Source organism: Mastigoproctus giganteus, chromosome 1, assembly GCF_048544385.1.
Source record: "Mastigoproctus giganteus isolate SK-2022 chromosome 1, ASM4854438v1, whole genome shotgun sequence".
In the NCBI taxonomy this organism is placed as follows: Eukaryota; Metazoa; Arthropoda; class Arachnida; order Uropygi; family Thelyphonidae; genus Mastigoproctus; species Mastigoproctus giganteus.
In genome coordinates this window covers 235756450-235782150 of record NC_143575.1, presented here as the reverse complement: position 1 = coordinate 235782150, position 25701 = coordinate 235756450, and the positions used below count along the sequence as shown (strand labels likewise).

The 25701-nt window shown below is 37.2% G+C and overlaps 1 protein-coding gene across 1 annotated transcript in view; it reads right to left on the bottom strand.

The window, feature by feature from the left end:
• The window catches only part of LOC150091659 (ras and EF-hand domain-containing protein-like), a 215918-nt gene that overhangs the window by 151083 nt on the left and 39134 nt on the right, over positions 1-25701 (bottom strand). Inside the window, exon 2 of the mRNA XM_090369154.1 lies at positions 7002-7416. Coding sequence (XP_090225280.1) covers positions 7002-7342 — 341 coding nt within the window. The 5' untranslated portion in view covers positions 7343-7416. The remainder of the gene's footprint in view (positions 1-7001; positions 7417-25701) is intronic.

Here is a 25701-nt window from a genome sequence, read left to right as displayed (position 1 = left end):
GGTCAGTGGTGCAGAGGCCTAGTTGGTGCAGTTTTTCATTAAGAGAGCCATGTCCAGTAACTAGGAAGGAAGTCTCCGTGGTGAGGGAAAGCCAGAATTGGACCGAATTAGAGAATTCGGTCCAATTCCAAGTGACACCAGGAAGGAATCTTCTAGTAACCACTCCAACCTGGGATGTATCCTAGCGGGTCTGCCAGATGTTTACTAACTCATAGCATCTGGCTTTCTCAGCTTTTGGGTCGGTGTCAAGATCAAGCTCGATGTCAAGGAACTTAGTGAGGATGTTGTTTTTAATTCTAAATACTAGTCCTCTGTAAGAATATCAAGGAATTGCAGACATTGAAGATCAGCAAAGGACGCATACAAATCCAGAAGAAAAGTTCCAGCTATGACCTGGATGGCTGCTGTAGAAACTGTTCTGCAAACTCTAAGAGTAGCCAGTAGCATTGTACGTTGGATGGAACTCAATCTGTCTCTCATCTTGACCAAGCCAACTCGGTGAAACCAGGCACTGGCTGCATATGTGACGATTGGCAGGAAGACTGCTTTATAGTAGAGACGAAGCGTCCTCTTGGAAAGGCCCCAGTCATTCCTGGAGGTACAAATAATGGAACCAGAGAGCTTCTTGACTTTTGATCTGAGATGGGTGAGGTGTGGCAGGAAGCTCAGTTTGTGGTCAATTACCACTCCGAGAATGGTAGCTTCGGTAACTATGGGTAACCGGATTCCAGAGATTTTAACCTGTGGTGGACGCCTGATGTCTAGCTTGTGCTTAAAGAGCATCATTTTGGTTTTACTTGGGTTAATGCAGAGTTTGTTCAATGCTGCCCAGGAGGAGAGATCAGACAGGACCAGATTGGCGTTATGTTCAATGGCACTCCTAGATTTTCCAGACACAATGATCGTAAGGTCATCGGCAAAGGTTACGACTTTGGTGTTCTCAAAGGAACGGGTGAGCCAATTCTATAGAATCATATTCCACACCATAGGTCCCCAAAACTGACCCCTGGGGTATCCCCGAGAGACAGGCCTGAGGACATGTTGATACTTGGATTTTAGGATAACAATTCTTTCAGAGAAGTAGCTAAGGAAAAGTTTATATAATTCATGGGAACAGGAGGCAGACCGGAGGCGCTCCAAAGCGCTTTCCCATCAGACAGTGTCGAACGCTCCCGCAAAATCGACAAAGATTGCCAATTCAAACTTGGCCTCTGAGTTTTCTATATGTAACACCAGGTCAAAAAGAGCCTCTTCAGAGGAGCATCCTGGTGTGAAGCCATATTGATGTGGAGAGATTAATTTTTCCCCTGGAAAAGCGCCGAGACTCTTAGGACCATAAGACGCTCGAGAATTTTACCGAGATGTGCCAAGAGTGCAATGGGACGGAAGGAGCAAGGATCTGACGGTGGCTTACGTGGTTTCTTTATCAGGCGCAGAAGAACAGTTTTCCGGACCTTCGGAAAGAAACCTCCCTGGAGGCATTTATTGCATAACAGGAGGAGGTATAACGGCCTTAGTTTAAACAGACGAAAGATGAAGGTATACTCTATCAGGTCTAGGCCAGGGCCTTTTTTGGGGTTTATTTTCTGTTATACTGCAGTCAGTTCTTCCAGGGTGAAAGGATCCATTGTGGTTTCTGTGGCATAGTTTCGATTTGCTCTTCTGATTGCTGCATGCTCTGGCAGATCCTCAGCAACATCGTCTGGAGGAAACAACCTGTCAAGGATTAGGTTGGCTGAATCAAATCAGTTGGAGGTTTCCTGGAAGTTAGCCTGTACAGTGTTGAAAATTTCAGGGGTGAAGGTTTTATCTCTTGTGATTTTATATACTAAACCCCAGTGTAGCGTTTATCTAAAGTGGTACTTAAGGAGAATGTTATGCAGTTTGCGTTTGAGAATTTCCACCTTCTACGAATTACCGGATAGTTAGAGATAGTTTGAAATTTGCAAGTAATTGGGAGATGATCACTATTATGTGGATTTTCCAATACTTCCCAATGTATACTTGAGTACAGAGCAGGGGAGCAGACAGATAGACGCCTGCAACCCATGCCCGGTACTAAGTACTATATGTTCTAATACCCCTGGTGTTTGGGGTTTTCATTAAAAAAAAAAAAAAACATCTGGTAATCCGCCGAATTTACAATAGCATACAGATAAGTCAGTTAAAAAAAAAAAAAGTATATGTAATGTCTACGTCCAGACACATTCTTGATTTTGTCAAGGCTATATATGGCTAAACTCGGAAACCAAGCATTTCCGGAACTATGTTGATATAAAATATTTTTATTATCTACATATGAGGAACTCATTCCTGAAGTTATGCCGTGTATTTTTGAAACACCCTGTATACTATACTGTACATGAGGACCTTGTAAGTCTATAGACATTAATGTCGGAAAAACTGCCCCACTCTATGATTATACACTAGTTTCAGCGTTGGGGATTAAGCCAAGAAATGTTAAAAACCATAAAGAAGGACATTTATTAATATATAAAGTCAGTATGGATCACTACAACATATGACTTCTTCTCACAGAGATGCAAGCTGTTATGCATCTTGATGTTATTCATGAAGGTGATTAATAAATTTTTGAGGAATGTCACGCCGTGCCCGAATTAAGTGATCTCTTCAGACCGCTGAAATCCGGGCATAACTCAAAGTAACTGTCCCATATTAACTCAATTGGAGACAAATCAGGAAATTTATCAGGACAGGCAAGCACGTCAACATTCTAGAAAAACGTTCTCTCCTGATGACTAGTCGTTGCGATGGTAATTCTGCTCAGTACGAGAGGAATCTCAGGTTCGGACTCTGGGTATATGTGCTTGATAGAGTGAGCAGCAGTGCGAAACTACCATCCATGAGATTTTGACTGAATGCCTCTACGTCTGTATCCCGCCTAGCCACTGCAACGATAGGTTAATTTTTAGCCTAATACTGTCTGAAACAATAGCGCTATGGGGACTGACCACTGTCATATTAAGAGTTATTCAGACATTAGAGAAATGGCAAACAGAGACATCTAAGTATGGCTTCAAATTAACATGTACATGTACATGTGAGATTACTCTGAACAAACATTAGTGGGAAATAACTAAACCAAAGTATCACACATCATATTATTACTGGCATTCGATTTGTATGCCTTCTGAATCCAGGCATGCACATCTTTCAGCAGTGTGTTTGCATACTAGTTCTGCCATCGCTTCCTGAACAGAACTTAGTAGTCATCATGTTTCCTCGTCACTTTGGACAATGAAATAGGATGAGGCAAAATCGACGCAATGCATGATGTGAATGAAATTGTTCCTCTGCCAGTCATCTGCTAATGTTATTTTTTAATACCGGATATCTCAAATCTGAATTAACATCATTTGCAGTCTCATAGTTTGGCAGATTTGTCTCTGTAGAGAGACAAATCTGTGAATCACTGCGTGCCAGCAAATTATATGGCTTGACGTTATTTTTATCAGTGCCCCAGAACCTGGACTACATCTGTGGGTGTGATCTCCTGTCTGCTAGTGTCAACATCACTTAAAATATAATCCAGCTTCATGTAAGATGACTATGTGACCCCTTTAAATCATTCACTTGACTATACACTAGTCATACACTGTGTGTCAATTAAATAACGAGACTGACGCTACTACAAAAGAATAATACTAACGGCAAAGTAAGGTTACATATTTTCGAAGTAATCACCTCCGATGTATACATACTGTTTACATCTTTTATACAAGTTTTGAAAACACTTCTGGAACTCCTCTTCTGGTACCTGTTTCAGCTGGTCGGTCACTGCAGCCTGGATGTCCTCTATCGTTCCGTATCGCGTTCCTTTCGTGGCTGTTCTCATTTTGGGGAACAAAAAGTAATCTTCGGAGCCAAATCCGAAGAATATCGGGGTGTTCGATGACTGGAATCGATTTTTTTTTTCCCAAAAAAACTCAATGCAACACTCGACTTTCTTTTCTCGTTGCTCGAAACTAAACGATTGCGGTACAAAACGGGAACAAATTTTTCTCTTACCCAGATCTTCTTTTAGAATTTATCGTACAGATTCCTTATTGCTACCGATCATCTCAGCAAGCAACCTTGTTGAAATTGATCTGTCTTCAGTCACAATTTTTCTAACCTTCGTGACAATGTCCGATTTTCGAACAGAGATCGGTCGGCCAGGTCGTGGATCATCCTGTAACGACTCACGTCCTTTACGAAAACGAGAAAACCATTAAAACACTCTTGGTCGAGACAAACATTCATCAGCATAAACTTTTTTTTAAATCGTCAAAAGTTTCCGTAGCACTTTTTCCCAATTTATTATAAAATTGTATAACTGCTCTTTGCTCCATTTTAAATTTTCTGATGACATGCTCAAAACAACTATTACTCTTTCCGTCACAAATCATGAACTACTGACCGGACAAGTTTCAACTTGCCCTCGTTGGAAAGAGCGCATCTAGCGGAACTAATCATTTTGGCCTCTTACGTTAATACTAAAAGCAAAGCGCACGCAGTCCCTTTATTTAATTGGCTCACTGTATACGTGTGGTACAGGAATCTTAAAAGCCTTTCTGGCAAACTGACTCACCAATTTTCAGTCTCACTCTTTAAAACCAATGTTAGCAGGTGACCACTTCCGGTAACTCTATATATCACTTATTTTAGTCTGTTCATTTGTATGTATCATTGAAATATAGTGGCATGCAATTTTTCATGGAATTTCATGAACTCTTCTAGGGCGGAACAAATTTTATGACGTGGTGTATACGACTCTAAATGTAAAATATAATTTTCATATCATTAGCAGTTATTTAAAAAAAACAAACAAACAAAACACAATTTTCAGATCTAATTGGCCGTTTTGAAGTACTTTTAGTGCACCATAGCTCTGAAGTAAATATTCTTTTCTTTTTTTTTTTATTATTATTATTTTTTTATTTTATAAAAAACCCAAACTTGAGAGGTATTAGAAACGAAAAGTATAGCATTTAGTATAATCCTTGCATTCCAAGATGAGAAGACAGAAGGTACTTGAATAAATGTAGATTGCAATTATTGGGAAACACATGTGAAGGAAGGTTGTTCCAAAAAACAGAAGAAGGAAGAGAAAAATTTAGTTCTGTGAGTTTGGAATTGAACAGTAAATGAATGTTGACCTGTTGAGGCACATATTCGAAGATGTGCCTCAGCAGATCAACATCCTTTTAGAAGAGAGTTTGTTTGTTATTTAGTTTTTAGGAGCATTAGCAACTAAGGCCATATTGCTCCGAGGATATGCGGTGGTAATTCCCTAACCTTTCCGCATCCTCCATATTTGGTAGTCATGGGCTCGAACCCCGGTCTAATCAAGAAGCGTGTGCTATGCACTGCTGCACCTGCCCACCTGCCTAAGGAGGCGCCTAGAAGAGAGTGGTTGGATTAAAGATGCCAGTTCAGAAGAACAGCGCCTGTGGAAGTATTTTATTGATCAGTGATACTACTCTTAAAAAACTTTATAAAATAATTACTATAATTTTAAACACAACGTTTATAAAGTTTATCACATGGCCGCATATTAACTTTTTTAAGAGAGTCAGTTAGTACTGTTTGCCTTACAACTATAAAACTCCGTGTTCAAAATTATAGTAATTATTTTATAAAGTTTTTTTTTTTTTTGTAAAAATTATCTCCTTTTTATTTTTTAGAAGAAATCATCTGTCCCGCTTCCACAAAACTTCTTGCAAAGGCTGGCATTTTCTCACCATTGAAAGCAGAGAACAAAAGTTTCAAGAACGTTATCCCTGAATCACATGAATGCCGAAGAAATAAAACCAAAAAATCTATTATCAACTGATTGCAAAGAAAAATAGATGGAACTGCATTTTGGGATGTCTTCTTCAGTTCCTTGAACTAGTACTTATGAATTAACTGTGGGAATTACCAAATAATGGAATCAGGAAAAAGAGCTAAGCCTGGAAAAAAATAAATATATAAAGTACCATTTAAATTTTTGATTATGTTTTTCTTCATTATGGCAGCAGGTTAAAATATCGTACTGTTACAAAAAAAAAAAAAAAAAAAAAGATTAATAACAAAATAAAATAACAGATTGACTTTTAAGGTGTCCAGTATCATGGTGGCTCAGATTATCAGACTGACAAAACAATTTCCTGCATCTATAGCCTGCTGAAGTTCACCGAGAAAAACATTGCTTAGCATAATCACAAATAATTCTTCCACTACCACCACCTCAAATTCATTACTCTGTTCCTGACAGATCAACCAGTTACAATCTTATCTCCATAACGAGAGCTATTGGGCCTTGTTCCCATAGGAGATAGTTCAGATTGAGATAGTGATAACTATCTCTATGGGAACTATCCCATAGAGATAGTGATAACTTATCTTGATATTGAAGAGCTCTTGATCCTCATCCTGACACTGTTCTAGTGAAATTCTCTGATTTCTTAGTGCCATCATAAAACTAATATTAATATTCATTCATACTAATAATCATTATCGTGTAAATTTTTTTCTAAACACCAAAGTTCTGTTTCATGTCACATTATTGCACGTACTTGGGAGGGTTTCCTCTCTGACATTTGTTTGTGATAGTCTTGATACTCTTCATTGGGGTTTTAGCAGCATCGGCGACTAAGGCCATGTTGCTCCAATGTATATTGTTAGGCGCCTGGGACCGCCTAACTCAGCCAAATTGTGGAAAAGGTCCATCAAAATTCCTCCAGTCATCGAAGTGACTCGAACTCAGGGAGGGGGGCGATCATATCAACTGAGCTACAAAATGAAGATGCCCGTGAAAATTTTTTTTCTTAATTAATTTATTTTATTTATTATTATTATTTTCTCTGAGAAACAGGATAGAAAAAACATCGGATAGTGAAACTTCTACAGTTAAATACGACATTATGTTCCTGAAAATTATTGAATAATAAAACCTCAAGAACTTAATTTGTTCTTTAAGTCGGGTTTTTTTATTTGTTTTTATTATATATATTTACCTGTAATGTTCATGGCTATCGTATACTTCGGTTGTGTCCCATAGCTCGAGACTTTCTTCTTTTTTATCATCGCTGTGATTTGACTTGCCAGGACTATTTATATCATCATCAGGTACGGATAAAAAGTCGGAAAAGCCCTTAGTGAAATCCTGGAAATCAATTTTTCCGTCACCATCGTGATCTAATTTTTCAAGGAGGATATCAGCTTCTTGGGCACTGATACCCAGCTGAACACAGAGATCTCGTAGCTCTTCTTGTCCCAGGTAGCCTGTTCCTCTGGTATCGCACGAAGTAAACAGCTGTTCCATATGGGCCAAGGACATCGTAAGTTCGAACTGCATTCAAGGTACACAAATAACAATGAAGATAAACGACTTCTCAGACATACGTTTATGAACAAGTCTCAGAAAAGGGTCTGTAAGAAAATAGATAAATATATTAACGAAATGGTGATTTTTTGTTGCTACTGTTGTTTTTTTTCCTTGAATATAAAACGAAAAAACAAATTTTTACTCTATATTATTTTGTTTGTCATCCAAGCGACCCTTCATACAAATAAATATCAAAAAACAAAACATCACGAAAGCTACCTTCTTAACGTGGTGGATAACTAAACATAATAATACTAATAATGAGAGGGCATAAATTCAAATTGAGGAAAGACATAATTTAAGGAACACAAAAGCAATTGTTTTGCCTCACCCTAGAGTACTAAATATATTTGGAGATAGGCACACAATGAATATAATAAACAACTTGTTGGCTAGTGTTGATTTCAGGCTCAGGAGAAGTTATCCTATCTCCAAATTAAGATTCCTAATAAGAAAATTTTTGATACTCAGTGATACAGTAGATTAGAATTGCAATGCAGATAAATTGCTATCTCTGTTTGCAGTGTGGAATGTACTATGTGTTGTGATTTCATTATCTTTTCTGTTTAAGTGTAAATTTCTGTGTAAATCTGTAAAGAAAAACTGTTGTATATGAAGAATTACAACTTGTTGTCAAGAAATTTACTTTTCTTAACAAGTTCATTTATTGTAAACAAATTCTTTTGATAAAAATAAATTGTATTGTATTATTATTATTATTATTATTTTGTAGTTTCAGTCATTAGCATATCTTTCGCGGTAAACAATTAAAACAATTTTTTTTTTTTTTTTTTGGAACTTAAAAAAAAAAAAAATTTTTGGAAATTTGTTTTTAAGACTACCATTTTTCCTGAGTCCTGTTCGAAAACCTTATTTCTTTTCTGATCTGATTTTTCATGATGTAGTAGTAGTAGTAGTAGTAGTAGTAGTAGTAGTAGTAGTAGTAGTAGTAGTAGTAGTAGTAGTAGTAGTAGTAGTAGTAGTAGTAGTAGTAGTAGTAGTAGTAGTGGCACATGATGCAAGAAAGCAAGTGTAGGAGCTTATGCAGCATCAGCCAAAAAAAAAAAAAAAAAAAAATCATCACGCCATTCCCTCCAAATGCCTGTCCAGTTCCTCCTTAAATTTATTTAACCTATCAACTTCCACAACGACAGATGGAAGTTTGTTCCAGCAATTAACCACCCGCTGGCTAAAGGCAAATTTCCGCACATCTATTCTACATCTGTCCTTTCTTAATTTGAACTTATGTCTCAGTAAGTTCGTAATCTGAACAAGTGGAAGGATCCCATCAGAATTCAGCGTGCTCAACCCATTCAAGGCCTTATAGACCTCAATCAGATCACCGCGCAGGTGCCTAGTCTCCAGCCACTGCAATTTGCAGAACTTAAGCCTCTCTTGGTAAGAGAATCCCTTCATTCCCCTCACCAATCGTGTTGCTCTTCTCTGTACACGCTCAAGCAAATCTACATCCTTCCTAAAATGAGGCCTCCAGACCTGTACGCAGTACTCAAGGCGTGGCCTGACCATTGCCTTATACAGAGGGACAATCACCTCCTTTTCCCTGCTAGCAAAATTCCTATATATCATTGACAAAACCCCATGACCTGCCCTAGCAGCCTGTCTGCATTGCTCAGAAAACTTCATATCTGACTGCACAATTACTCCCAGGTCTTTTTCATTTTCTACCACCTTAAGTGTAGTACCACACAGTTGGTACGTTTCTCTGGGGTTACTTCTACCCATATGCAGTACTTTGCATTTGTCAAGGTTGAACTTCAGTTGCCACTTCTTAGCCCATCTGCCCAAATTATCTAGATCCTGTTGCAGTAGCACACTGCCATTACTGTCATTAACAACCCTGCCAACCTTTGTGTCATCTGCAAACTTCGACATTAAGCCTGATATACCTTCCTTCATCAATATCATTGATAAATACACAAAACAACAGTGGACCCAACACCGAACCCTGTGGGACTCCACTAATAACATTAGTCCATGAAGAGCAGCACCCATTGATTACCACCCTCTGTCTTCTCCCACTTAACCATCCTTTTATCCATTGTAGCAACTTACCCTTAATACCATTCTGCTCCAATTTGTACAGTAGTCTTCCATGCGCAACAGTGTCAAAAGCTTTCCTGAAATCCAAGTATATGATATCAAAATTATTTTTCGCATCCAGTTCCTTTGTGACCACATCATAATAACCAATCAAATTTGTCAGACAAGACTTTCCCTTAACAAACCCATGCTGTGTTTGAATTATTGCTGCAGTCTTGTCTAGATGATCCTGCAATGCATCTTTAACCAGTGACTCCATTATTTTACCCGGAACAGAAGTTAAACTAACTGGTCTGTAATTACTCGATGTTGTCAGTAGATGGCGCGTAAACTAGTCCTGTAATGACTTTTGCAAGTACGGTATTTCTATGTCGGCAGCCGAAGCGTATTTGACTGTTTCGAAGTTTCAACAAAATTTTTCTCTGGTAAGGCCAGATTATTTTTACGTTTCAATATGCAGGGAAACTTAAAAATTCACGGGTTTGCTTACTAACAAGATAAGTGAGAGAACTCTAAGGAGGTTAAATGACGCGATTCATAAACGTAGCATTACACTGATGTAAGGCCTCGGATATTTTTTTATTACATGTAATTCATTTCTATTTATTGAATGTAAGTACACTATATAGTAATACGGTAAGTCACAGTATAGATATGCAGTTTTTTCGAAAAATAGTTTCTTCAGCTTCATGCTTCTTCCTTTCAGTTCAACAAATGCTTGAAAACATTTTTTGAGTTGTTTCATATGATATCCACTGCTATTAATTTATCATGACGTACAGTACTGTACATAGATAATCACTCTTGTAATGTCCAAACAGTATTGTATTGGATTTGAGTAATTTTCTGTCGTGGAGATTGGGTAATTAATGTTATCTGTAGTTTGCTGCTGTTTCCCGGAACTGATCTGGCTATTTACAGGTGATCTAACAAAATGGACTAGAAACATGGAATACATCTACACAAAAGTAGGCTGTATTCAACTGATAATAGGCTTTTGTTCCCTTGGAAAATCTAAAAATAAAAAAAATAATAATAAATGAGAATACAGAGAAATTAAGAAACATGGAGTACGAGTATAAAAATATTTCTGCTTTAACAATATTTACATCTGATAAATAATCATCGGAGCATTTATCAGTTCACGAATTCAAAACCAAACGATATTAAAATAAAGTTCGTCAATTTTTAACATCGATTTGAATATAAAACACTGGATGATTTTATAAACTGTGTCAGGAGCATATCTTACTATATTAACCCTCGCACAAAACATATCAGGTGCGTAGCAATGGGGGAGTCAAAGGGGTAACCACTTCTGGACGCAAAATTACCATTTCACACGAAATTTCTACCGTAATTAATCCTTCACCCTGGTCGCTATCGTAGTTTTCGTAGGGATTTAGGCGCATAAGCGACTTAGACCATATTGCGCCACATATTATGCCAGAAAAAATTACGTGTGTTCTATGGTAGATTTGCTCCTTTGCTGGTCCAAAAACCTGGATTTCTAGCAGGAAAAAAAGGAGCCCTCGCCTGAGACCGACTAACTCCGCCACGTTGTGAAAGGCCATAAAATTTGTCGCATTAACGACGGGATTTGAACCCGGGCCTTTCCACAAGGTGTGAGACTAGCTAGTGCTGTGACTCTCGCTAAAAGCTGTTGAATTACAACCATACACGACAGTAAGACAGCCTGTCGGGGCGAGCCCTCAATTTAATTTTTTTGGGAATTGGGATTGTAGTAAATATTGGTGAAATCATTTTTCTATTCTTTTCATCTCCATTAGATCGACAAGCGCGTTTTTTGAGATATCCCAAAAGTTACGGAAGTTGCGATAAGGTGAACGAACACCACTAGCAGAATAAATTAAATTTCTGCAAATTATTCGGTTTTGGAGAGGAGAATTTTAAACGTTAAATTTCAGAGATTTGAAAAACTAAATGTTTAATGACAATGAAAAACTAATTTAGAAAGAATAAATAGACCGTAGTTCAAAGTCTAAATATCGAAATTGTCTCGAAAAAATCTATGAAGAATTCTCAGATTTGTTAGTGTCTTTTCAAAAAATAATTGTTTGATCATTTATACACACACACACACAACATACTGATTTTAAGAGAAAATTGCTGTGGTATCCACATTGATACCACAGTGGTATCGCTGTTCCAGATCCTTGTGTATTGGCCGTTAAAGTAACCCGAGCCGTGAAATCATTTCCTAAAAATGCATTACAACACCTCCATTTGCGTTTGATGTTACGGTTTGTAACCATTAAGTTATTGGGTAAAAAAAGCAATTATCTGGTTCTTTCAAGAAATTACCAGCACTATTGTAGTAGGGGTAAATTATTAATTTCTGAATTATTCTTTGGTCAATCAATCACAGGCAAATGTAATACAGTAAACTCGGTTTGCCATTCAGAAAACATGCAAAGCAATCGTAGAACAGGCGCAATTTACAAATACAATACCCTGCTGCCTCATGGCATTAGGTTGCCTTGATGAAAAGTCGAACAACAGCGACAGGCTGTTGTTGTCCAGATGGCCTTGAGACAAAGGTTCTCAAAAGTGTGGGGCACACTCTTGTTTTTTTTGGGGGGGGAGGGGAGTTGTTTTTATGAAGCAGTTTTTTAACGAAATATGGACCAATCATTCCACTAATCCAGATATGAAACGTATTTTATTTCAATCTTTGAGATTAAATGTATTAATTTATAAAAGCACGTATATTCATAGCTAAAGTTTATGTCAAATCTATTTATTTACACTTGTTCTGAAAGGTGGGGAGGTGCAAAATTATGAAATATTTTAAGGGTGCGCAAGGTTTGGGGAACTGGCATTTTAAGGGAACTGGCATTCACGCTTGGAGTGCCCAAAATACGAATGGTTTTTTGTATGTTAACTGCATGAAGTAAAGGTGGGCCTTTCAGAATGAATGTATTCTGTCTTTTGGTGTTCATAGACCCTACGTACTCTTCAATGTCCGGCCTCGCTACATGATATCAAAGAAAATTGCCCTGAGTTAAATTAAATATTTAAAAGAAATTCCAAAGCGTTTCTATAAATTTGGTTTTGAAGTTATTTCCGCAACACTTATCAACAAAAAAAAAAAGCCAAAGAAAAAAGTTCTCAGAAATCTCTTATTAAAAATTAGTTTGTAAAATTTTATTGTTGGAAATAAATTGATGAATTGATTTGAATTAAATTCTTTTTTAATTATATTTTTTCGTTTTTCCTATTTTTTGGTGAGCTATAAAAACTTGATAGCCCTAGGCATAGTGCTTATAAGAAAAAATGGCCTTGCTCATGATGGGAACCCTCGTGGGTAGAACCCACAGTTGGCAGAATCGCCTTCTTCCGCACACTGAGTAGAAAAGACCTGAGTTCGAGTCCCTTCGATGATGTGAGGAATTTCCCTTTTTCACAACGTGATTGAGTTAGTCGGTCTCAGGCAATGGTAGCATGGTCCTTTCTCCCGGTAACTCGAGTTTTTTGTCCGGAAAACAGAAAATCGACCACAGAACACACACAATTTGCAGACAGTATATACGTAGCAATACGTCCTTAGTCGCTGATGCTCCTAAAACCCTACAACAGCAGTTCATGATGGAGCTGGTCCTAGAGCTCGGGGGCTCCCGGCGCGGAAAAATGTACAGTTTGATCTTTAATGCCAGCAGAACATTTTGTGGTCTGAAGAGGATCTGTTTCACGTAAATGAGCACGTCAATACTTACAGCTATCGAATATGGGCTTCTAAAAATCCTTTGGTTACAGGAAAGATTTGTACACACTTCGAAGGTTGCTCTCCGGCAAAGATTTCCGTAGGCTTTGTTATTAGTCTGTGTTTTTGTGGAGAACATCTCTCAGCTGCCCTTCCATTATGATCTGTAACTAGTGAACAATATCGCTTTTAAATATTTCTCTTCTGATTAGATCGATACATAGTTCAAAATTTTGTGTGTTTCAGTTGTTCTTAAAAATTGATACACTATATGTAGCCATGCCCATGTTTAACACATCGAAGTCATCACCCAGGTTGCAATCCAAAGTCCTAAACAGATTAAACTGTGGATCTCATACTGATAGGTAACATGACTATCAGCTTGAGACTACAATAGGATATCAACCTTTTTTTTACCCTTCTTATTAACATATAGTAAATAATTATTTATGTTAACAACGCCTTTGTAAATATTGAATTTTATTTAAAACATCCAATTTTTTTTTTTTTTATAATTTTAGTTTCTATAATTTAGGTGTTATATTAATTTCGGTTTTCAAACTTACAGCATCCTTTGTTTCTTCTCTTTTTAATCATTTTTGACACGATAACGGGATACCAAAGGTACTGAAATGTCGTGGGATTTAGGTCATTATCTGGAACTTATTTCGTAGTAATTATCGCATTTATGAATCAATAAACTACAATGTTGCCCATTTACCGTATGAAATTAAGCATTTTATTATTTTAAAATTAATGAATGACAATGTTTGTTTATTATATTAATCATAGCTGAAAAGTGAAATACGTGTCTTTCAAAAACTGTTGACTGCATTACGATCAGAGATGTGTTGCTCTTTGTATATTTATTTAATCACAGACCAGATAAAATGGATCGGTGAATTGCATTTCAATTTTTATTAAAAACGAGGACGAAATAAATAAAGTATTACAAAACGTTGAGTGATTAGTACGTTGTGAGGTATGTGCAGCGAATTGAAAAAAAAAAAAACTTTTATGTTAGTTATTATTAATTAATTAATTGGTAATCTAATGTGCCTGAAATGTTTCGTACTGCGTACATTACTAAACTTGGTTTTATTTTTATTTTATTATTATTCGCTCTCATTCGTTGATGAGTTGGTGCGAAACATGGTAGAATTTTCATTGGTTATTTCCATACATACACAATATCATTCATATTACATATGTATGAAATGTCTTTCACAACAAAATGTGAGAGACCATTAATGTACGTGATTAGGAAATAAAGGTTATCCTGTAGTAAATACAGGTTCCGATGTCAAGTCGTCATTTGATAAACCTTGCGATGATGACACACTATAACATTGTCAAGTTTTCTGATGGTCCCAAAATCAGCCCTCCCTCCATCAAAACTAAAAAACGATACAATGAAAAAAGTGAGATTAATAGTGCAAATGATACAGTGAAACAAACTTATACAGCAACAGCAAAAAAAAAAAAAAATAAATATATATATATATATATATCATCTGTCTCTAATAGTTTGTTTAATACTTCAAATTTATTTAAACTATCACCTTCCACAACACCAGATGGAAATCTGTTCCAACAATCAATTACTCTTTGGCTGAGAGAGCGAGAGAGATCTTTATTGCAACAGAGAGATAGTGATGTTCATAGTAGTACTGTTGCAATTGCCCGTAACGTCACAGTGGCCAGGAGTTAACAATATAATGCCAACCGGGCTAGCCGGGTGGATAAATTGCCTGCCTGGCAACCAAAAGGTCGCGGGTTCGAATCCCCCCTCGGGCTTGGATATCACGATGGTGCCGCACTATCCGGTTGGATCTCATAGCCACCATACACGAAGGAAGCAGAGAAAAACTGGTTCCTTCGTGTATTGCTCACATCATACGATAAAAAAAAAAAACAATATAATGTAAAGACCAAAAAGATAAAAAAGTACAATAGTAATGAATAAGTTAAATGAAGTATTAGAAAAATAGAGAAATGAATTGAGTATATTAAACATTAAGTGAGTGTACAGAACATTAGTCACAAAATACATACCATAAGAATATACTGTACATGGAATAGCGTAATTATATACAAAGTAAGAGAATACATTGATCGAGACTCAGGTTATAATATTGGTGGCCTTGGCCACCCACGACGGAGTAATCTTTTTCTATAACGTTGATCCTGACTAAACTTGTTGAAATCGACATCTAGATCTTAGACGCGTGATAACATTTGCTGTGGAAGGAACAGGTCCGACAGGTGAAGGCGGGTTTGAGGAGGGAATAGCTGTGGATTTGCTCGCAGATGCACCACTGGGATCCTCCATGCACAGTTATCCCAGAAGGAGGAAGATGAGATGGACCAGTCATGAATTTGACGATTCTTCTTTAATCAATGAGCCACGTGAGTCGGGATATCAAGTGTGTTGGCCATAGTGGTGCTTCGGAGCTGGAGAGGTAGGTTGAGGTTGTGGCAAGCCCATTTCAGGAGCCAATTCTCGGAGGAGAACTCTGGTTTGGTGGTAGAGGGAGATGGCCAGATCTCTGCTGCATAGAGAAGATGGGGATAAGCAATTGTTGAAATGTATCTGACGATGAGGGATTTGTCCGTCGCATGTTGAAGATGCTGCGTGCATAACCATCTTAGTCTAGCGGCTTTTGCGAGAAGCATGTCTATATGTTGGCCGAACAGAAGCTTTGGGTCGAATCTGATCCCTAGGTCAGTGTGACTTTGAACAAGTGAGATAGAAGCTCCATTGACGGTTGAATAGATTTTTGTTCGGTTATAATTCAATCAGAATCAATCGCGGGTACCACAGTTGATTAATCGCCTTCCTTTCCTACACTGGTTGGAAAAGACTTGAGTTCGAATCCCGTCAATGATGAAAGGAATTTATGAGCCGCTTCACAACATGGCTATGTTAGTCAATTTCAGGCGATAATGGAATGTATTTTTTTTCTCTTAAAAACTCGGGTTTTATTCCAGCAAATAGACTACAGAACACGCTCAATTTATAGACATAATTATATATGTTGCAGATTCGCAGAAAGTCCTAGCTGCATCAGTACATGTGATATCTATTTAATCCTAAACTCTCAACAATATCTCTCTGTTAGTATAAAAAGCTTAGTACCTTCTACGATTATTACCCGGAAAAACCTGGAATAATCAAGGGACCCCTACTAAATCAGCCTTATATTGGATAATAATACCTTCGATTGAAGTGGACTTCAACAATTTCTGCTGTCTTCGATGAGCTTCAAACCACTTCAAACGAGTGTCTGGGTTCGAAGCTGCCACAGAGGACAGACTCCACTGGATTGTTTAACAACATCTTCACTTAACTAATGAAAAAAAGAAACCTACCTCCAAACTATCGTTTGCTCTACCACTACATTCCGCCGAAATATAGACCTCCGCTACATCTCACGAAACCGTCTTCTCTAGTGAATACTGATATCGGCAACTCACAAACACCGCCCTCTTCTATAATAAATCACTAGCAGTATGTCTATATACTTGTTATAATTAAATCCCTGACTTTTGGTTCATATGTCAATGGCACCATCTACACTCAGAACTCAGATTTCTGCCTATAAATCCAAATTCAGAGCCCAGGCTCTTCCTACATTCCAATCTATACAGATGCTCAGAGCCAGTGGCGTAATCGAATTTCTGCGCCCCTATGCAAAGACCACAGAAGACCCCCCCCCCTTTATTAATGTAAAAATATTATTTAAAATGTACATTTTTAAGAAAATTTCCATGTGAAATCAGAACTATTAAAAACTTAGAAAGTTGTTACAACAAAATTAGCAATTTAATAATCTATAAATTTATACGAGTATTAGGTTAGGTTAAGGGATTTTGCTAGTAGGGAAAAGGAGGTGATTATCCCTTTGTATAAGGCAAATGTCAGGCCACGCCTTGACGATAGGACTGGAAGCCTCATTTTAGGAAGGATGTGCAATTACTTGAGCGAGTACAGAGAAGGGCAACAAGATTGGTGAGGGGATAGAAGAGTTGTTTTACCAAGAAAGACTTAAGTTCTGCACATTGCAGCGTTGGAGACTAGGCACCTGCGAGTTGATCTGATTGAGGTGTATAAGGTCTTGAATGGGTTGAGCGGGCTCAATTGTGATGGGATTCTTCCTCTTGCTCAGATTACGTACCTGAGGGGGGCATAAATTCAAATTGAGGAAAGACAGTTGTAGAATAGATGTGCAGAAATTTGCCTTTAGCCAGCCAGTTAATTGCTGGAACAAACTTCCATCTGTTGTTGTTGAACTTGATAGTTTAAATAAATTTAAGGAAGAACTAGCAAACTTTTAGAGGGAATGGATGTGTTTAAATTTTTTTTGTGTGATTCTTCATAAGCTCGTACGCTTGCTTTCCTTTCTTGCATCACATGAATCCATTACTACTATTCGCAAACTCAAAACTTTTTTTTTTTGATATGAAACTTCCTTGGGGGCACCTCAACCGAATAAATCTGGTCGGTCACGAAAATTGCTACGAGGAGGTGACGTCATCGACAGCTTCCGCCAGATGCGATTTATCGTAACTTGCATTGTTGCAATCATACTTATATGATTGCAACGCTGATTCGGTAGAGTAAGTAGCGGGTGTGAGTCCACTACTTCCTGGCACCCTCCTGGCACTTTGCCGTCCCGGGGTGATTTCCTTGTGGAAATAAACAGATAATAATAATAATAATACTTACTCTACCGAATCAACGTTTTCTAATCATCCTTCCAAGCCAAGGATGTTTCACATAATACCATCTACCGCGCATGCTCCGCACACGCCCCATTTTTTTCGAATAACGCGAAAACAATTTTCAGAAAACAAGAATGAAACAACACAGTGACAAAGGCTGGTTGTTACATTTCCTGAAATTACAAATTCCAGATAACAATGAAGTCTGGAAGTCATATTGTAGTTCAAATATTGTTGTGGGCATATAAATACCATTGTCCTTGCTTCATTTAGTAACGGAGGTGTTGGACACTTAACGTGTTCATACCTACCCATGGTGGGGCGGGTGGGGAGGTCAAATTACCTGGTTTGTATATTAGGATAAGATTTTTTTTCACTTCATTGTTTTAGGTTATAGAAAGTTTTATGGTACCTTAAATGCATATTACTCTCCAAAGTATTCGGACGCGTCCTTCGTACTACTGAAGCAAGTCCATCACATCGGATACAGAGTAGAAGCAGCTGTAAAAGTGCCAAGGAAGCATCACAGATTTCAGTAACAGTCAACGTGAGTCGTTGTGTAGAATTTTTAAACATGTTTGTTTATCGGAAGCCACATCATCCATCGCTGCGTACTATTTTAATCTATTTATTTAAAAACCATATAACTTTCTGGAAAAATACTACATAATCAGATGTATGAGCATTACATATAGGAGAATTACATACGACATAGTTTTCCGCCTGCAGTACGCATACCGAAGATGAAGAAAGGGGCAACGACATCCCTTCCTCTTTCGAAGGAATTAAAGCGATATATGCTCATACTACTTCCATAAATTGGAAGAAATTAGAAGTTCTATTTTACTAGATTACGGCAGTCATTAAATTTATGTCATTCATTTCTTGAATGCAGACCCATTCTCTTGTCAGATGTCCGAATACTTTTGAGAACAGAGTGCACATTAACTGAGAAATACGGATAAATAGAATCACCTCGGTTAAAAAATTCCTATTAAGATATTGATGGGATCTTTAACCGAAGTGATCCATTTTAGCCTTTTTTTAAATAATTTTAATTTTAGTCAAGTTTAGCCATTTTTAAATAAATTTTAATTTTAATAAAGTTTAGCCATTTTTAAATTTAAATTATTCAACTAAGTTTAATATCAAAATTTGTTAAGTTTTTCAGAGTTCAATAGACGCAAGACAACTACGAACTACTTGAATGGTGAATACATTCAAGTTTTGCTAATGAATTAAAATATTGCTCCTAGTGACGTTAACTTAAGTTTTTAGAACGGTTTTTAACATGCCATGTGAAAATACATTTCGGACTGATTATATGTAAAAATTTTTTTCATTGCATTTCATCGGGACTCACTCTCCGTGATAGCTTAGTGGTTAGACCACTTTCCCCCCGTTTGAAAAATTCTCGTTTCTCTACTGTCAGTGACGGCAGAAACTTTTAAAGGACTTTTCAAACGGTGGCCGAGTTTGTCGGTCTCGGACGGAAGTGCAGGGTTTTTTCTCCCGGTAACTCGGGTTTTTCATCCCGCAAACAGGAAAACCGACCACAGGACACAACCTACTGATACAGTATAACTTTTTCATTTTTGTTTTGTTTTGTTTATTTAGTCATTTGGCCATGCACTGCGGCAGTGAGGTTTTCCTCCGGGATAGCTCCGGTTTTTTCCTCACGTACAGGACACCATCTGAAGCTTTAAACACTATAAAGTATCTGCTGGATAGAACTATTCTTTGGCACCTGTTTCATGACATTAAGTCAACATTATATCAAGACATCTGCTCATAGCACATCTAAAGAAAACCTGCGAATCTGGCTGCCAGTAAGAAGTCTCCATCAGAACTTGATTGTACGAAAATGAAGAAATAAACAACGTGTATTATTTGCCAATTAAAGATGTCACTATTTACATCAATATAGTGCTGTACATTAATAAACTGATTCCTAAGTATGTAATAAATATGATTATGATTCAGATTTTTTGTTTGTGTTCATAGATATAGCTGACGACACCTACGAGTACAGATTTTGGATTTCGTGCATATATAATGCCATCCACCAGAATCTGCTATCTGCAGAAAATGTTCGGTAGATACACTTTATACACATATTTCATGCACAAGTTTTACATATTTCAAGAAAGACTATATTTTGTATGATGACAAGAGAAGTATTTGAGAACAGTAATTATTAGTACGATGCCTAAAACTCAAATAAATTAAAATAATTGCCACCTTAGCCGAGAGGTCAGGCGTGAAGGTGCATAGTTATACTTGTTTGAGTGACTGAGGATCAAACCCGTGACTGCTAAATACGGTGCTGTGTCCTGCATTCTCCCTATCTTGCAAATTCCTCTGACCGTATAGTCGTCCCGGAGTATAAACAGGAAATTTATAAATGTGGACAGGACTGAAGAGAGAGCTAAAAGATGCTATTAGATGGGTTGAAGACGCCTTCAAGCTTTTGACCAACACCAAAAATATCCTTTTGGCATTGGTCATCGTGAAAATTTGGCTGAAGTATTATGCAAATGTAAAGAGAATAATTGGATTATGAGAATAATTACTGCAGGCTGTCCATAGAGTAAAAGCTAAAATTGGTCACGTACCATAAACGTAGTCAATTTTGATGTTAAAAATACTAAGAAATTTTCAGCGGTTTAAAGAATTTCATTCTAGGAACCGTTCTGGAACTTGAAATGATTGGAACCGTTATTTTGTTCTTAGCATTAAGGAAAACATTGAATATTAATTATTTATTTCCTTTTGAGGCATTCCTGATAATATTAGGTAAAAATGCTAGTAAAAAATTTCGGTTGACCTTAAATTTTTTTCGGTAATGCCTATAAATATATTTTTTACCGATTGGCAAGCGTATATTAGAGTTGGATTTGTATTGTCTAGTATGAGAACTACAGTTTGTTATTCAATGTGGTCTATAGCTGGTATACCTATCTTTAACCCATTGGGTACAGGTTCCATTCACCGACTGCGAAGTATTTTTTTTCTTCTTTGCATTCATGGTATCGTAAAAATATTTCATTATCGAAATTTCACTTTAAAATAACTTCGTTTGCGTCCTATGCAGTTTACTGAAAATACATCGCCGCGCTATTCGTTTTCTTAATCTTAACATCAGCTGAGAAAAGTTTGCTGAGCTAATTCCAATGAATTATTAATGAATTCCGATTTGGTAAGCAAATCGGAATTCAGTGCAATCTTCCACATTTAGTGTAAGGAATTTTCAACCTGGCAGAATTCTTTATTTTCTTCCGTTTTGAATTGACAACTGTTTAGAATTAGTAAAAATTTTAAATGGTTTCCAGCATGGCTGAGAATAAATCAGAGATAATATTATTAGCTAAAATGTTTAGTACTTTTCCAAGCAGACTCATTGATAACTTCAACTATAAGTCTGAAGTTTTCTAATGATCGCTGTGTTCCTTTTTCTCGTCATCAAGGCTAAAAAAGGAAGATGTCTTCCTTCTTTTGGTTTAAAAAAAGAAAGCACTTAAGCATGTAATTTCCATTCCGCATGGATGCATTTTAAAAATAATACATGGGCATTTGGGAATGTCCAAGGTTTCTACAAGATGGATTCTCAGAAATCTTTTCACTCTTGACAAACATCTGAGGATGTAGTGATCAAAAGATAATTTAAAATTAATTCCAGCTAATCCAGATAGATTTTTATTACGTTTGGTGATAAAACTTAGCTACATGATTGTGATCCTGAATCCAAATTAGAAAGCATGTAGCGGAAGCACAAGAACCTCCAACCCCGAAAAAAGTTTCGAACTTAACCATCAGCTGGAAAAGTATTGGACTCAATTTAAAGGATTGTTGTTAACCTTGCACCTAAAATCACAATTACAGGGGAATATTATGCTAGTCTTATGCTAAAGTTAAAATCTGCAATTATAGTTTAAAAAAAAGTCGAGGAAATTTGGGTCATCGTTTGCTCCACCATGACAGTGCATTCATGCACAAAATCCAAATTGCACAGGCTAAAATCCATGAATTTGGATTTAAACAGTCAAACCTCCCCAAGCAGTCCAGATCTGACCCCAAGGAACTATTATTTGTTCAAAAACCTCAAGTCTCATCTTTGTAGAACTCGTGATGAAGATGATGAACTAAAAACAGCTGTAGTAGCCTGGTTTGATGCCCGACCTACAGAATTTTTCTTTGAGGGATTAAATTCTTTGCAGATTAAATACAATAATTGTATTGAATTTCAAGAAGAATTATTGAAAAATAAAAAAAATATATATATACAATTTTGTAACTATGTGTTTTATATCCGTTCTCAGAACTTTTAGACCACTCCTAGTAAAAGTGGGGAAGGGGGGGATATACAAACATCCCACCAATAGAGATGGTATAAAACCTTTATTCTGCATAAAGAAAGAAAGAAATATAGAGGGGGAAGGAAAAATATATTAACAGAATAAAAAAGAAAGTGAATGTAGAAGTAAGAAAGTAGAAAAATGGGGAAGTAGTCTAGTGCAATCTAAGGCAGAAAATGCTAAACCTAAGCAGAGCAGGGACAATAAGAGGAGAGGGGAAAAATAATAAAGTTAAAGAAAGTGACAAAATGAGAAAGTAAGAGAGATAGAGAGTAAAGATAACTAACAGACAATTGCATGAAATTTGATCGAATGAGAACGTTGGCACACAACTTACAAAATCTCATCGGGTGCCAACGGACGGAATTGCAAGAACAATAGCAACAACATGTCTTCATTTCTGATGTAAACCACAAGACAATGGGTAAAGAGTATAAAAATAAATGAAAATGAGAATAAAATTTTGTTATCAATATAAAGGAAAATTTAGTTACCAATGTAATGGAATATGCAAAATAGAAATTAAAAATTAGAATATTGCTTCTCCCTTTTTCACTCTACCATTCACGCTTTTTGATCACGTAACTTATTTATTTTCTCCTTAAACCCCTATGCGTAATATCATTCTTTACTTTAACTCTCATTTCTTTTTTCATGCAATTATGCATATACTAAACATTAAGATGAGTATACTAAACATTAAGTGAGTGCACAGAACATTAGTCACAAAATACATACCATAAGGATATACTGTACATCGAATAGCGTAATTATATACAGAGTAAGAGAATACATTGATCGAGACTCAGGTTATAATATTGGTGGCCTTGGCCACCCACTACGGAGTAATCTTTTCTTCTAACGTTGATCCTGGCTAAACATGTTGAAATCGACATCTAGATCTTAGACGCGTGATAACATTTGCTGAGGAAGGAACAGGTCCGACAGGTGAAGGCGGGTTTGAGGAGGGAATAGCCGTGGATTTGCTCGCAGATGCACCACTGGGATCCTCCATGCACAGTTATCCCAGAGGGAGGAAGATGAGATGGACCAGTCATGAATTTGACGATTCTTCTTTAATCAATTAGCCACGTGAGTCTTGGGATGTCAAGTGTGTTGGCCATAGTGGTGGTTCGGAGCTAGAGAGGTTGGTTGAGCTTGTGGCAAGCCCATTTCAGGAGCCAATTCTCGGAGGAGAACTCTGGTTTGGTGGTAGAGGGAGATGGCCAGATCTCTGCTGCATAGAGAAGATGGGGATAAGCAATTGTTGAAATGTATCTGACGATGAGGGATTTGTCTGTCGCATGTTGAAGATGCTGCGTGTATAACCATCTTGGTCTAGCAGCTTTTGCGAGAAGCATGTCTATCTGTTGGCTGAACAGAAGCTTTTGTTCGAATCTGATCCCTAGGTCGGTGTGACTTTGAACAAGCGGGATAGAAGCTCCATTGAAGGTTGGATAGATTTTTGTCGGGTTTTGTTTTAACGAGAAAACCATGGTTTCTGATTTCTTTGGATTGATTCGTAGACCAAATTGCTTGAGGTAGGTAGCTATTGCTGAGAGAGAACAAGCGGGATAGAAGCTCCATTGAGGGTTGGATAGATTTTTGTCGGGTTTTGTTTTAACGAGAAAACCATGGTTTCTGATTTCTTTGGATTGATTCGTAGACCAAATTGCTTGAGGTAGGTAGCTATTGCTGAGAGAGTGGATGTTAGCTCTTCCGAGATTTGGTGAGGGTCTTAGTTTGCCTTAATTGGCGTGAATATTTTTATGTCATCTGCATATATTAGGGTATTCAGCTCCCGGATGTGTCATCCTAGAAAGAATACGGATGTCACAGCATTTGTTTACTCAATCCATTTAAAGCCTTGCACACTTCAATCAGAATCAATCGCGGTAGCACAGTTGATTAATCGCCTTCCTTCCCTACACTGGTTGGAAAAGACCCGAGTTCGAATCCCGTCAATGATGAGAGGAATTTATGAGCCGCTTCACAAGGTGGCTAAGTTAGTCAATCTCAGGCGATAATGGAATGTTTTTTTTTTCTCTTAGAAACTCGGGTTTTATTCCAGCAAACAGGCAAATAGACTACAGAACACGCTCAATTTATAGACATAATTTCAGATTTATAGACACGTTGCAGATTCGCAGAAAGTCCTACAACGCCAACAACTTTAATCAGGTCTCCGCGCAAGTGCATAGTTTCCAGACATTGTAGTTTACAGAACTCAAGTCTTTCTTGGTAAGAGTATCCGCTTATTCACCTGACTAATTTTGTTGCTGTTCATTTTTGAACCTGTTCGAAACTTCCAGTAGATCCACATCCATCTTAAAATGACGCTTCCAGACTTGTATGCAGCACTAAAAATGCAGTCTAACCATTGCCTAAAATAATAGAATAATTATCTTCTTGATTCCTGCCAAGGAATTACCCATGCGGATATTTTATTTGATACCCCTAGGGTTTTTTTTACCTCCATTACCATGAGTGTGGTACTGTCCAATTGATGTTCTATTCTGGGATCACTACTATTCAAATCAGTGCCTTGTTGATGTCCCTTCATCAGTAGCGTTATTAAATATTGAAAACAGTAAGGAATCTAGCACTAACCGAGGGACTCCACTAATAATGTCCGTCCATAATGAGCAGTGGCCATTAATAACCATTATCCGTCTCCTACCATTCAACCATTCCTTTATCCACAGCAGTAACTTTCCCCCAGTGTCACACTGCTCCAATTTGGTCAGCAGTCTTTTATGTGAGGGATGTCAAGCTTTACTGAAATCTAAGTATATGATGTCAAAATTACTTTCTGCATCCAGTTATTTCGTGATTATGTCAACTTAACTAAGCAATTTATTTAGACAAGATCGCCAATTAATAAATCCGTGTTGCAATTGCCGTACAACTGCATTACTGTTAAAATGGTCCTGCATTTACTCTAAGTACAGACTCCATTTGTCCACGAACAGAAGTTATCCTTGCAGGCCTATAGTTACTTAATTCACAGTTTGATCTCCCTTTGTGAATAGAAGAAACATTTACACATCTCCAGTCTGATGGTAGGATCCAAAAGCCATGAGTGTTTTATTTATTTTTAGTTTCAACAATTGCTACTTTTCTTCGCAGTTATAACCAGAAGCTTTTCGTAATCTGTCTTATCCTGCCTAACCTCCTTTGTGACTTGATTGCAGACTGATTTATACTTATTGTATTCTTCTGTGTTCCCTGATAATTTATAATTATCCAGTACGTTTTTATTTTCTGCCACTGGCTGCATCAGTACATGTGATATCTATTTAATCCTAAACCCTCAACAATATCTCTCTGTTAGTATAAAAAGCTTAGTAGCTTCTACGATTATTACCGGGAAAAACCTGGAATAATCAAGGGTCCCCTACTAAATCAGCCTTATATTGGATAATAATACCTTCGATTGAAGTGGACTTCAGCAATTTCTGCTG